Source organism: Penaeus japonicus, unplaced genomic scaffold (assembly GCF_977035675.1).
Source record: "Penaeus japonicus unplaced genomic scaffold, GWHDUDI00000001_assembly GWHDUDI00000009, whole genome shotgun sequence".
In the NCBI taxonomy this organism is placed as follows: Eukaryota; Metazoa; Arthropoda; class Malacostraca; order Decapoda; family Penaeidae; genus Penaeus; species Penaeus japonicus.
Window position 1 is genome coordinate 28,733,432 of NW_028234411.1, and position 15,000 is coordinate 28,748,431.

At 42.3% G+C, this 15,000-nt stretch overlaps 1 protein-coding gene across 1 annotated transcript in view; it reads right to left on the reverse strand.

Moving 5' to 3' along the window:
- Positions 1-1,171: 1,171 nt before the first annotated feature.
- Positions 1,172-15,000, reverse strand: part of LOC122260415 (uncharacterized) — a 118,121-nt gene continuing 104,292 nt past the window's right edge. The window contains exon 7 of the mRNA XM_043027664.2: positions 1,172-4,770. Coding sequence (XP_042883598.1) covers positions 4,433-4,770 — 338 coding nt within the window. The 3' untranslated portion in view covers positions 1,172-4,432. The remainder of the gene's footprint in view (positions 4,771-15,000) is intronic.

Sequence of the window (15,000 nt, forward strand, 5' to 3'; positions counted from 1 at the left end):
TATTATGATTATCATCATTACCATCATCATCTTTATTATCGTTGTTGTTGTTATTGTTGTTGTCATCATTATCATCACTATTATCATTATTATTATCGTTATTTTTATCATCATTATCATTTTATTATTATCAGTTTTATCATCATTATCGTTTCTATTATCATCATCATTATTGTTATCTTTATCATTTTCATCGTTTTCATTATTATTAGCATCATCATTATTGTTAAGATTATTATCATTATTATTACTATTGTTATTGTTACCATCACTATTGTCATTATTATCATCATTATCATTATCATGATCATCATCATTATTATCATTTTTGTCATTATTAGTATAATTATAATTTCATTATTATCATAGATATGAGTAGGAGTAGCATCATCATCATTACCATCAATCAATGCTATTATCATTATTTTCATTACCTTTATTATCAGCATTATCATTATCATCTTTGTCATTATCATCATAACTATTGTTTTGATATCATCATCATCATCATTATTGTTAATGTTATCACTATTGCCATTATTATTACCATCCTTATCATTATCATTATCACTGTCATGATTATGATTGTTATATTTTTTTATTATGGTCAGCATTATTTTCATCACTATAATCATTATAATCATCATTATTATCGATATCGTTATTATCATTGTTGTTTTAGCCATCACTACCATAATTACTTTGTTACTACAATTAATATTATTATTTTCATCATCATCATCATCATCATAAAAATTGTTACTATTGTTGTCATTATTATCATTCTCATTATCATCATTATCAGTTGTACTATCATCATGACTATTATCATTGTCATTGCTTATTGTTGCTGATGTTACTTTTCTGTATGTTTTTTTTTTTCAATATCATCCTTACTGGTATTGTTATTGAAATTATCATTATCTGATTTTTAATTACCGTTGATAATATAATTATCTCTCTTATTATGCTGTTAGCCTTTTCATCATGTTCATTTTACATGATGTTTATATGTTATGTGTTGTATCTTTCTTTATCACGTTCATAAACAATAACATTTTTAGTGTTCGTAGATGATACTATAATTTTTCAAAAACTCTATGGGCGGACTACGCCACATTTCATTACTCGAGGGAAGCATCCAGGATATGCCGATAGGAAAACGATCGTGTCACATATTTATTTATTTTATTACAGAAGGTGATCCATCTCCAGTAATACACGCACATCTTAGTTACATAGAAGCTTGTGGTTGATAATCGGAAATATACGATATACATGAGAAGAAATAATAACATGGTCGGCCATGAATCGGTACCTATAGAAAACGAAAGAAAACGGAACCAAGAGAAGGGGAAAAACGTGCTTATAATACATCATAATAAATATCATTGTCAACATCATTACAAGGTCAGATTTATCACTAACGTTGCATATTTACAGTAGTATATCTGTGGGAGAAAAGCAGAGAGAGAAGAGGCTGTTTAATACAGGCCATCTTGACTGCCTAAGTTTGTTTTTATTTTCTGTCGGGATAGGCCTACGTACCCATCCCTATTGTTGGTCCAAAGGCGGTTTAGATATTAACAGCGTCCTCTTCTTTTCTTTCTTTTCTTTCTGCTGGCCATTTCTCTTTTCTTTCTCTCTTTTCTCTTTCTTCCTCTTCTCTTTCCCTCTGGCATTCGCACGATGAAAAGGAGATTCTCTCTATTCTTCTCCCAGTTCCTCTCTTTCATTTTACTTTCTCTCTATCTACTAAAATTCTCACAGACTAAGGTTCCCGCACCATGGCCGCTATTGATATGAAAATTCAAATATCATAATTATCATCATTATCATCTCTCTCTCTCTTGGTTTAAATTTGTCATTATCACACAGTGGATTCATAAAAAAGTCACGAGAGTGTTATAATTGCTTTCACAATTTCACTTAGTAAATAGCCAAACCTGACTACAGAGAGAGATCTAGAAAAATAGACAAAGACACGTGGAATATGAATAATAATGAGAACCAGATGGAAATTAGAACATTGATCATAAAACTACCCGCTACAAGCAACAAGCAAATATTTAGCAAGCCTAAGAATGGGATGAAAACAAGGCATAATGGGTGTCTAATGATAAGAAATGAATAAATTAATATTATCAAAACAATGCTCTCTCTATTGTGAGGTTTTATACAAGTAATTAATATGTTTATCATATTTTAATGGATGGGGGGGAGGTTGGGGATTGTTTGTAATTAATGGAAATATTCCACTTGATATATTAATATTATGTACAAGAAGCTCTCGGGAATGAAGGGATTTACAAACTATTCCTTTCAATTTTGTTTTTCCTTTTTTCGGGGTAAGGTCGGTTTTCTGACCTAATCCTTCATTGCTTCTCTAATTGTCTAAAGTACGTAAAATTATTTAGTACAGTCTTTAAATATCATACAGAAACGATACTCTGCACACGGAACAACCACGGTGATAATTTGCAAATTGTAAATCTAAAAAATTGGGATCAAATCTATTATTCTTCTTCTTCGTCTTCTTCTTCTTCTTTAGTTTCGTTTTCTTTACTAGAAATGACTAGAATTCGACTGACTAGAAGGAGTGTTCCGGTCGAAGATAATGGAGATACGAAACTTGTCTCAAAGGAAATTGAAAGAGAAAAAAGAAAAGTGAGATAGGTAGGGAAGAAAGAAATGGGAAAGAAAGAACAGGAAGAATGAACGATGGATAAATTTTTCATTGGAGTCAATGGGGTTCAGAATATCTTTTATTTACAAACACGGTTTTATTTTCTTTGAATTGTGGAGGACTAACGAAGGCGAAACTTAATGAATCTGTAATGACTGTCCCACTCTATGCTAATTATATTTTTTTCCTGTTTTGTTATCTCTATGTTTGGACAGTGAGACTGAGCAAGAAGATGCCGAGTCCACGCAAATAAGGACTTCAGTCACGCAAACTCACGCAATTACACTCACACACGAGATTAGCTTTAAGAAAGAAAGAAAAACATACAGATAATTTTTTCTCGATTTTTCCTTGTGGTTAAATGGGACGACAGGCAAAAGCTATCGCCAGTTCCCGCATGAGGGGGAAATCTCATATTTTTCAAAGACAAGACAGATAAGGTAAACTCGCCTGTTGGTTTAACAAACAAAAGAAATACGAGTTTTCAGCACACTAACTCACAACTCATATAGAACTCCTATGTACAACACGTAAGTCACAAAAATCATCCGATGAACAAAGAGTGAAAATCGATCGTTTTTTTATCATATTTGCACTTGAAAAAACATCTTTTTCCTGAAGGGACATCACAACACAGACGTCCGGATGTGAGTGTTTCGGAAGTACTCACACGTTGCCCTCATGTGCACCTACGCAGACCGTCATAACACGCACATGCATACACGTAATACTTAAAAGTAGGGTTGAGAACACAGTAATAGGCGAATCTATATACATTATATAATCAATCTATGTAGATTTGTCCGAGCGTGGGTCATCCTGGGTCATCGTGGACCTTGACCCACACCAAGCTCTCCTTTTCTCTCTCTAAGGTCATCATGTAAGGTTACGGGGCACATAATTATTCCTTTGACTGACCTTTATCTCCAAGCAAAAACAAATGCTACGGGTTTTTATACAACTCGATTCAGTAAATTGTCATCTTTTCAACACCACTGGCGGTTCTCCCGTTGTCTCCTCACGGCGAACGGGACAGGGAACAGAGACATTATACAAATCTATGGACCTGTTAACACTCGCTGCCACGTCGTAGCCTGTCGGGGAAATGGAAACAAAGTTCGTCTTCCTTTATTTTTTGTGTTGCTGCTGGAGTGAAAAGTGGATGTACCTGACTCTCTCGCCTTCTCCTCTCCGTTCTCTTTCCCCCTTTGCTTCTTTCTTTCGCCCCGAGCGTGAGCAGGCGTGGTCCTTGAAGGAGGGAGAGAGAGATCAGAGGCTTCTCGAAGAGGCGTAGGCTTAGGGTCCATCTGTCTGAGGCTTCGTCTTGTGCAAGAGGTAGGGAGTGGTACAACTTTCTTTCTTCTTCTCTGGTAAACCGCCGCCGTGCAGTCTTTTTCTGGGGGAAGGGGGGGTAGGGGGGAGGGGTTATCTAGTGTTGCTAGCCGTAGCACTGACTGGTTATCTACGGTATCGGTTGGTACTGGGTAATGCCGAGGGATCGCTGTTCATCTGACAGTCGTTATAGAGGTCGTAAGGGTCTTGGCGACTCTGGTAGTAGTGGTGATAGTACTGATAAGGATCAGATATGAAAGAGGCAGAACTACTCGTGGAGGGCGACGGCAGCGCTGATGTGGGTTTGTGACGAATGCGGTAACGCTGGCCAGGGGCGGCGGTGGCGGCGGTGGCAGAGGTGGTGGCAGAAGTGGTTGGCAGCGGCTGTGGCTGCAGCGTCAGGTCGGAGGCGGTTCAGAAGAGCTGCGAGATGAGGTTGCTCTTGGTGGGGTCAGGGAGCATGTAGTTGTTGACGGTGTGGTTGAGGAGCGAGAAGGGCGGCGGCGGGGGAGGGGGGTGGCTGCCCTGCTGCATGCCGCCCATGCTGCTGTGGATGCCCACGTTGCCGCCGTGGTGGACGGAATGGGCGGAGTGGGCGGTGAGGGTGGTGAGGGGGACGGGGGAGGGGCAGGACGAAGGGCGCTCCAGGGCGGTGAGGGGGGAGCTGCACCCCCCGGCCCCGCTGCCTCCCCCGGGGGCGGAGGTGGCGGGGGCGGCCGACGACCACTTCGGTGACGACTCCAGCTTGCCCACTGCGGAGAGCGAGAAACGACCCGTTACAGAATGAGGGCGGAGAACATGCTCGCAAAGACAAAGCGACATCAACATTCACTAAAATCATGGTAACAATTACGATAAGGAAAATAGTAATACAAGTTCTACTAGTAATGAAAAAAAAAATACTAATAACAGTTATGATGATAAGAACATCATTAATAGAACGATGTTCCGGTAATATCTTTTAGAAATGACAATTATCTATTATCTGTTACCTATTGTGGTCCATGATAATTAATACCAGTCATTAATTTTACTGATTATGATACCTTCGTTGACAGCGATACACATAATTATTCATAAAAGGAAACGAAATATGGAGGTAGACTAATGATGATGGTAATGAAAGTTATAATGACGATATTATGATAATAGTGATGATGATAATGGTTATAACTATAATTATCATGATGATGATGATGATGTTGATATTAGTAATAATAATGATGATAATTATAATAATATATATCATAAAGATATACATTTAGTAGAAAAAGTGAGAAAGGAAAAACACGACAAACAATCCTTTCTCTCTCTCCACTCCCCTTCTCCCTCTTTCCTCCCCTCCTATCCATTCTTCCCCTCCCCTCCTACCCCTCCCCCTCCCCTCCTACCCCTTCCCCCTTCCCAAACACCCACAAATGAAAAAATAGGGGAGAGGGGAGGAGGAGTAGAAGGAGAGAGAGAGAGAGAGAGAGCGAGACAGAGAGTGAGAGACAGAGCAGATGGAAGAACCGAGGTGGGGACCGGGGTGAGGGTGTGGGGGGGTTATAATAAAAATGATTTTGGAGAGACAGAGCTGTCTGCCACTTCCGTTGATGAATACAGTCCCTGTTCCATCGGCGGGGAGGCATTCGCTGTCATAACTTCACAATAAAGACATCTCGTTGGTCTCAGTCCGTCCGGCCGCCTCGCTCTCAATATTGCGCGTTTGGCAACTGTCACCCGCTGCGCATGTCGAGCCTTTTTTGTTTCGTTCGTTTTGGTTTTAGGTGTTGTCCTTTCCTCTATTTTTTTTTCTTTTTATTTTCTCTTCTTTGTTTAGTTATATTATTCGTTTGTTTTGTTTGTTTGTTTGATATGTTTCCTTTGATTTTATCTGTCAATCTTTTGTTTTTTTTCTATCTCTGTTTTCGATATCTTTTCTTTCTACCATGAGTATTTTCTTTTATATCTTTTTCTGAAGTCTATCAGAGGGATTTTTTCGTTGTTGTTGTTTTTGTTATTGTTGTTTGATGATGATGTCATTGCTGTTGTTATTGTTCCTGCAGTTGTTATTGTATGGGTAATTTTTGTTCTTCTGCAATTGCCTCATTGCTTCATATTTTTTCCCTTTTGCTTTGTTATTAGCTAGTCTTATTTGTATTCTTCTTCTCTTATTATCTCGCACTCTTTCTCTCGTTCTCTATCTCTCTCTCTCTCTCTCTTTCTTCTTCTTCTTCCTCTCTCTCTCTCTTTCTTCTTCTTCCTCTCTCTCTCTCTCTCTCTCTCTCTCTCTCTCTCTCTCTCTCTCTCTCTCTCTCTCTCTCTCTCTCTCTCTCTCTCTCTCTCTCTCTCTCTCTCTCTCTCTCTCTCTCTCTCTCTCTCTCTCTCTCTCTCTCTCTCTCTCTCTCTCTCTCGCATTTGCATCTTTTCCTCTTGCACTTCCGTTGTCCATTCCTGTTCTCTCCTCCTTATTTTCATCCGTTTTCCTCCTCTTTTCTGTTCGTCCTCCTTCTCTTCCTCCATTTCCTCCTCCTTTCACCTCCCTCCTTTGCTAACTGACTCCACCTCTCCTACCTCTCCGTTATGACCCTTGTGATGACGTGAGTTTAGGGTCATAATGGCAAGTTGCAAGCTGAGGGGAAGGAGGGGAGGTGGGGAAGCGGGGGTGGGGGGGAGGGGGCGGGGGGGGGGAGGGAAGTGCTGTTGAGAGGGAGGAAAGGGGGGCGGGGGGGGGGGTGGGGGGGATGTGCCGGGAAGGGTGATTGAAGTGCGGAAAGGGAAGGAGGGGGGGGGAAGGGGGTTAAGAGAGAAGTGAGGGTGGTGGGTGGGGGATTGGGAGGGAAGGGGGGAGGGGGAGTGGCAAAGGGGTTTTATCTCCTTCCATTTCTCTCTTCTTGCTCTCCTCTCTTCTCCCTCTTTTCTTTTCCTCCTTCCTCTCTCCCTCTCTCATCCGCCCTTCCCCTCTTCTTCTTCTTCTTCTTCGTCTTCCTCTTCCTCTTCTTCTTCTTCTTCCTCCTCTCCTTCTTCCTCCTCCTCCTCTTCCTCTTCCACCTCTTCTTCCTCACCTCCTTCCCCTCCCCCCCTCCTCCCCCTCGTCCTTCTCCTCCTCCTCCTCCTCGTCCTCCTCCTCCTCCTCTTCCTCTTCCTCTTCCTCCTCCTCCTCCTCCTCCTCCTCCTCCTCCTCCTCCTCCTCCTCCTCCTCCTCCTCCTCCTCCTCCTCCTCCTCCTCCTCCTAATCTTCTTCCTCCTCTTTCTCCTCTTCCACCTCCTCCTCCTTCTCCTCCTCCTCCCCCCCCCCCCCTCCCGGTCCTCCTCGGCAGGCGTGTCCGAAAGTTGTAAAGTCAACAGTTTGTTCTTGCAGGTTTTACAAGGTTGATCGGACAAGACCGATTTAACACGGGGATAGAGTGGGAGGAGAAGGGAGGGAGGGAGGGAGGGAGAAGGAGTGGGAGGGAGGGGGGAGGGAAAGGGAGTGGTAGGGAGGGGGAGGGGAGGAGAGAGAGGGAGTGGGAGGGAGGGAGAGGGAGAGGGAGTGGGAGGGAGGGAGGTAGGGAAAGGGAATGGGAGGGAGGGGGGAGGGGAAGGTGAAAGGGAAGGGGAGAGAGAGGGAAGAAGGTGGGAGGTGGGAGGGTGTTGTGGGTGGGTGGGGTAGGGGGGAGTAGAAAGGAAGGATCAAAGGCCATTCCTTTGCCTCCCCTTCCTCCCTCCCCCTCCCCCTTCCACCCTCCTATCAACCCCTTTTGATCAAACTCTACGGCAGGGCAAAGAGCGGACGTGAAAGTAGCGGTGACTGAGTTATCAGTTTTCCTTCGTGTTCTCTTTTTCCATCTTATTCTCTTAACTCGCATACTACTCCTTTCATTTATATCTATTTCTCTCTCTCTCTCTTTTAGCTTCCTTTCCTTCTTCTCCATTTTGGTTTCGTTTCCCTTTCATTCTCCCTCTTCTTATCATCCTTCTTATTTTCTTCCTCCACTTGTTAGTATTTTCATTTTATTTTTTATATATTTATCTTCTTTCTCATCTTCTTTTGGTTCTCCTTCATGTTATTTGCTTTGTTTCTTCTCAATGCTTTTGATTTTTTTGCTTTTCATGTTGACAACACTACACCTCAAACTGTTTTCTTGTTGCGAGGGAAAAGCATTTTCGATCTGGGCGTATTGCAAGTGAGGATGCGAAAGGCTGTTTGCAATGTTGATTCAGCGTTGCGAATAGTTCTCATGGTGAGTGTCATGACAAGTTTGTTTTTTGTTTTTGTTTTTTTGACTTCAGTGACATCGAGGATTGTTGCGAAGGAAGGAAATTTGTGTTGCAACTTTTATTTATATTTTGTTCCTCACTATCAACTAAGCAATATTATCTGAAAAAATATTGATTATAGCATCCTCGTTGATATGATAATGAAAACGATTCTGCTAACTTTTATTTCATCCCAGAAACATCATCAAATATAGATATCTACATCCTTTAAATCCATCCTCTTTTCTTTCTTTTATTGCCTCAATATTTCATTTTCTTCACCAAATATTAACTCTGCATAACCTGAAGCGAGTCTCTGACACGCCATTTTGGTCGTCAGCCGGATATGACGTCTCGTCAGTCACGTGATCTGACGGCTTGGAAATCGGCCGAGTTCGAATCGGCTTCGAACAGGATATGAATCCGAAAGTTGGATTCGATTCGCTGTTCAGTACGACTTCAAATAAATGTAGGCGCGTTTATATTCATATATATCTGTTTGTACTTTATTCTGTTCTAATTCTGTTGTATTTCTGTTCATACATTAATTCTTTTTTTCGAGATTCGAGGAGATTCGGATTTCCAATCCTCTGTCTATCTTTGTTTTATTTCATTCATATCTATTCTGTTTATTTATTTACGATATGATTTTCAAACATGTAGATGAATGTGTGTGTAAATATATATATATATATATATATATATATATATATATATATATATATATATATATATATATATATATATATATATATATATATATATATATATATATATATTATATATGGATGTAAATTGTCATTATCATGAATATGTATATGAGAAAGTAAAAATTAAATAAGTCAAAATAAAAACGTAAATTCATAAGTAAAACAAGAAAAAAGATAAATAGTTTGCCGGAAATATAACGAATGTTGTTAAATAGTTGAAAAAAATAACTGCATAGACTGGAATAATTAATGCATTTAAATATTCATATTCTGGAATTAAAACTGAAATGCAATCAATCTGTAGAAACTAAAAAAATTGAAAATAAAATTTCAATGTGTCAGTCATATCTTTACAAGATATACTGATATCACTATCGATATTTTCATTGCCCTCTGACAATGATGATGAAAATCCTAAATACATACAAACACGAACACACGCAAACACAAACCAACAAACACGCGCAAAAAAAAAAAAAAAAAAAAAAAAGTCTTCAAGACTCTGCAACCAGTATGAATACCATTCAAATTCCAGCCTTAAACGCCATCAACTAAGAAGGAGCATCATGCGTGTGACAGACACAATCTGACAACTATTGCATGACTGTCACTATCAATGGGACAAGCAGTGGCATGCACGGTTTGCTGTGAGAACATGCGGCGCAGCTCACCTCATGATAGTGTGGCTTGTACCGAGTTGAGTGTGTGTTATGTATGTCCTATTTGCATGTGCACCCTATGCGTTATACGTGTGCTTCATGTGTGCCATATGTACGTTTTACATGTGTGTGTATTGTGATTATTATATGGGTTAATGGACGTCACCTGTGCTTGCCGTGATTGCGTTTCTAAGGTCTGTGATTCAGTGTCATCAGACGGTGCAACATCGTGGGGAATGGTCGGCAAAATACAGCATGGAAACAACAGAATAAAGAGACAACACGAGAGCCACAGGGGAAAGTAACAACACGAGAGCCATGGGGAGAGCCACAGATGAAAGCAGTAACACGAGAGCCACAGGGAGATGCCAAAATGCAAACACTGCACCGGTTTGCGTGCGAGGAGAGTAACTGGCACAGGCTACGACCACATTCACCTGTCGTTAGGGCGGTTCACACGACCAGAGGAGGAGGGGGGAGGACAGGAGAGGGTTACAGGTGTTCTGAGCGGCCATTAATATACAACAACCAGCCATAACATTGCCTCTTCCCCCCCCCCCCCTTCTCCCTCTTATCTTCCTTCCCTCCTCCCCTACTTCCCCCCCCCCCCCATTATTCCTCCTTGTTCCTTCCCTTTCTCCTCCTTCTTACTCTCCTTCATCTCTTTTCGCCCCTTCCCTTTTCCCTACTCCCCTCCTTCCCCTCTTCCTTCCTCATCTCCTCTTTCTCTCTCCCCTTCCTTCCTCCCTGCTCCCTTCATTCTCCCATTACCCCCTCCCCCCCAGGATGTATATGAGGTTAGCAGTGCTTGTTTTAACCGTGGATATTTAGTCAGGAAGTGGAGGGGATGGGGAGTTGGAAGTAGGGGGATAGGAAAGAAAGGGGATGGAGAGGACATCAAGAAATGTGAGGTGGCAGAAGAGTAAAGAAAAACAAAAGGAAAAACGGACAATAAACACACGAAAAAAAAAGGAAAGAAAGACAGGAGAGAGAAACAAAGAATTCCACCGCCATTGAACAACGCCCAGTTGGATTCTCTCTTTCTTTTATCCCGGAGAAAAAAATCTCATGTAGTAAAAAAAAAAAGAGAATAAAAAAGAAAATGTGTGATGTAGAGGGAGAAAAATCGGGCCGAGGTCTTGCCGCAGTTTGCCGCCTAGATTGCCGCCATTTTGTCTTAATGTCCGAGCCAAGAACCAATCACGTGCTCGATTACCGTTCCAACGAGACAATCAGCCGAGTCCGTTTCCTTGAACAATTGACTTCGGCCGGGAGACATAATCCGTTTATCCCTGCTCGGATATGCTTGGATAAGGAGAATTAAGGTTAAATAACGGCTCTGCTCGCCAGGCTGAGTGATGGAAATACGACGGGCTCAAAAATTAACCTAGAAAATGGCTGACTCAGCGACCTGCTCCTGTCGACATAAGTCACAGTTGAGGTGGTTGGGACGCAGTAACCTTCCCGGGCCGGTTCTGAGAGTCTGTGATTGTTTCCTCGCTCGCTCCTTATAGCCAATCAGAAAGACTTTATTGGTTTTCGCAGAATCTAATCTGTGTTAGAGGCTCTTACTCCAGCAGTAACTGAGAGTGGCAGTAGGTGATTCCGTACCCTGCAGACGGGAAGCACCAATAATATACTTCCATGCTTCAGCCATTATTCTGGGCCATCTCCTCTCTTTTGGAAATAAAAGCAGGAATATAAGAGTTCCTTTCGGAGGAGGATTTAATCCACATGGAGAAGGAACTTGGAAACCATTTTCATGCTTATTCATTATCATTTTACCGCCGATTTTAATCCATGCTTACGTAACTGTGCTGGCGATATCGACGTGCACATTCTGATGGGCTTGTATCTCCCTCGCTATAAACTCTCTGATCGCTCGTTCTGTGTATCTTCGCCGCCCTAGACTAACCGGCGTAGTAATTACAGAACCGACTGATCGCAAATGATCTCATTACTTCGTGGTTAAATGCCGTTGTTTGTTTATGCTCTTTGCGTCGTTGCGTGTCTGTGTGTCTGTTTTTGTTGCATTGTGTTTGTATGTTTATGCAAAGATAGGACGATATTTTGAGGTTTATAGCTTCCCATTTACCTTTAATGTCGTTATTCTTGACCTTCTTCTTTTACTTCTTCTTCTTCTTCGTATATTTTATGGCTTCTCATTTTTTCTAATTTCTTTTTCCCTCTTCTTTACGTGATGTTTATGTCCTCTTTGACTTTGTTGTCTTTCTGGCTCTTTTTTTATGCATTGTATATTTACTGCATTTCTCTTTTTCTCATTTTATTCTGCCTCATATCATCTATTTTCTCCTTTTTCTCCTCTCTCTCTCTCTCTCTCTCTCTCTCTCTCTCTCTCTCTCTTCATTTTCCTTCTCTTATAACTCTTCTCTCCTTCCTACATTCCGTTTTCTTCCCCCTATCCCTGTACCCACTCATCTCTCTCTCCTTCTCTCCGTCCCTCCTTTCCATCCTTCCCTCCCTTCTCCTCTCCCATCCCTCTTCTTCTTTCCTCCAGTCACACCATCCGTCATTCCTTTCCTAACTCTACACCGTTCTCCCTTTTTCCCCTCTCCCTCCCTTCCACCTCCACCGCCTCACATCCCTCCAGAGCCTCCTTCCCTCCCTCCCTCGCTCCCTCCCTCCCTCCCCTCCACCTTTTCTTCCCTCCCCTCCAGCCTTTCCTCCCTCCTCTCCGCCCTTTCCTCCCTCCCTTACCCCTCCCCCAGGCCGCTTCACAAATTCAGCGGGGCGTGGAGGGGCCTGGGGACCGTCTGGAGTTTCTTTAATGAAGAGTCCGCCATCACTAATTAGACAAAGACTCCCGTCCCGCGCAAGGTGAGTTTGAATTTTGAACAGTAATCTGTAACGGTCTTTTCTCTTTCTCCGTTTTCTTTTCCTTGTTTGTTTTTCCCTTCGTTCTTCTTTTGTTTCCTTCATTGTTTTTCTTTTGGCTGCTCTTTGTTTGTTTATCTTATTATTTTTTCTTTCTTTGTTTTCTTCTTCAGTGTTTCTCTCTCTCTCTCTCTCTCTCTCTCTCTCTCTCTCTCTCTCTCTCTCTCTCTCTCTCTCTCTCTCTCTCTCTCTCTCTCTCTCTCTCTCTCTCTCTTAACGGTTTTCTGGACGCCGTCTTTCGTTTGCTGACTAATTTTGTTGTTGATTTATGGAGGCGTTTGGGTGAAGTGGAGTTGGGGGTGGGTGGGGTGGGGGTGAAAGTTGGGGAGTTGGGGTGGACTGAGCAGATGCTGTAAGGATATTGATATATGCGATGGTCTCTGTGGTGTAGGCGAGAGAGACAGAGAAAAGAGAGAGAGACAGAGACAGAAAAGAGAGAGAGATAGAGACAGAGAAAAGAGAGAGAGACAGAGACAGAGAAAAGAGAGAGAGACAGAGACAGAGAAAAGAGAGAGAGACAGAGACAGAGAAAAGAGAGAGAGAGAGAGAGACAGACACAGAGAAAAGAGAGAGAGACAGAGACAGAGAAAAGAGAGAGAGACAGAGACAGAGAAAGAGACAGAGACAGAAAGAGAGAGAGACAGAGACAGAGAGAGAGAGAGAGAGAGAGAGAGAGAGAGAGAGAGAGAGCGACAAGGAAGGGAGACAGAGGCAAGATGGGAAATGTATTAGCCAGTCCATCCGTCTAACAAGATGGACATGGGGAAGGATGAAGAAGGATGGATGGGGCTCTTGGCTCCGGCGAGACAAGGGAGGGAGACTTGGAGAGGAATTCTTTGGGAGGAGGAGTCGAGGGGAGGAAGGCTAAGGAAGGAAGGAAGGAGGAAAAGAGAAGAGGATGATAGAAAGAGAGAGAGACAGAGACAGAAAGAGAGAGAGACAGAGACAGAAAGAGAGAGAGACAGAAAGAAAGAGAGAGAGACAGAAAGAGAGAGAGACAGAAAGAAAGAGAGAGATGAAGAGTGAAAGAGAAAAAGAAGGAGAGAGAGAAAAAGAGAAAAAGAGAGAGAGACAGATACAGAAAGAGAGAGGAAGAAAGAAAGAGAGAGAGACAGAGACAGAAAGAGAAAGAGAGAAAGAGAGAGAGACAGAGACAGAAAGAGAGAGAGACAGAAAGAAAGAGAGAGAGAGACAGAACGAGAAAGAGAGAGAGAGAGAGAGACAGAAAGAGACAGAAAGAGAGAATCAGAAAGAGAGACAGACAGAAAAAAAGAGAGAGAGACAGACAGACAGAGACAGACAGAGACAGAAAGAGAGAGAGAGAGCGACAAGGAAGGGAGACAGAGGCAAGATGGGAAATGTATTAGCCAGTCCATCCGTCTAACAAGATGGACATGGGGAAGGATGAAGAAGGATGGATGGGGCTCTTGGCTCCGGCGAGACAAGGGAGGGAGACTTGGAGAGGAATTCTTTGGGAGGAGGAGTCGAGGGGAGGAAGGCTAAGGAAGGAAGGAAGGAGGAAAAGAGAAGAGGATGATAGAAAGAGAGAGAGACAGAGACAGAAAGACAGAGAGAGAGACAAAAAGACAGAGAGAGAGACAAAAAGACAGAGAGAGATAGGAAGAAAGAGAGAGACAGAAAGAAAGAGAGAGAGACAGAAAGAGACAGAGACAGAGAGAGAGAGAGAGAGAGAGAGAGAGAGAGAGAGAGAGAGAAAGAGATAGAAACAGAAAGAGAGAGAGACAGAGAGAGAAAGGGAGAGAGAGATAGAGAGAGAGAGAGAGAAGAGAGAGAGAGAGAGAAACAGAGAGAGAAAGAGAAACAGAGAGAGAGAGAAACAGAGAGAAACAGAAAGAGAAGAGAGAGAGAAACAGAGAGAAACAGAAAGAGAAGAGAGAGAGAGAGAGAGAGAGAAAGAGACAGACAGAGACAGAAAGAGAGAGAGACAGAAAGAGAGAGATAGAAAGAGACAGAGACAGAAAGAAAGAGAGACAGAGAGACAGAGACAGAAACAGAAAGAAAGAGAGACAGAGACAGAAACAGAAAGAAAGAGAGACAGAGACAGAAACAGAATGAAAGAGAGAGAGAGATAGACAGAGACAGAGACAGAGACAGAAAGAGAGAGAGAGACAGAGACAGAAAGAGAGAGAGACAGAGACAGAAAGAGAGAGAGACAGAGAGAGACAGAGAGGCAGAGACAGAAAGAGAGAGAGAGAGACAGAGACAGAAAGAGAGAGACAGAGACAGAAAGAGAGAGAGACAGAAAGAAAGAGAGAGACAGAAAGAAAGAGAGAGACAGAAAGAAAGAGAGAGACAGAAAGAGAGAGAGACAGAAAGAAAGAGAGAGAGAAACAGGAAGAAAGAGAGAGAGAAACAGAAAGAAAGAGAGAGACAGAAAGAGAGAGAGACAGAAAGAGAGAGAGACAGAAAGAGAGAGAGACAGAAAGAGAGAGAGACAGAAAGAGAGAGAGAGAGAGAGAGAGAGAGAGAGAGATAG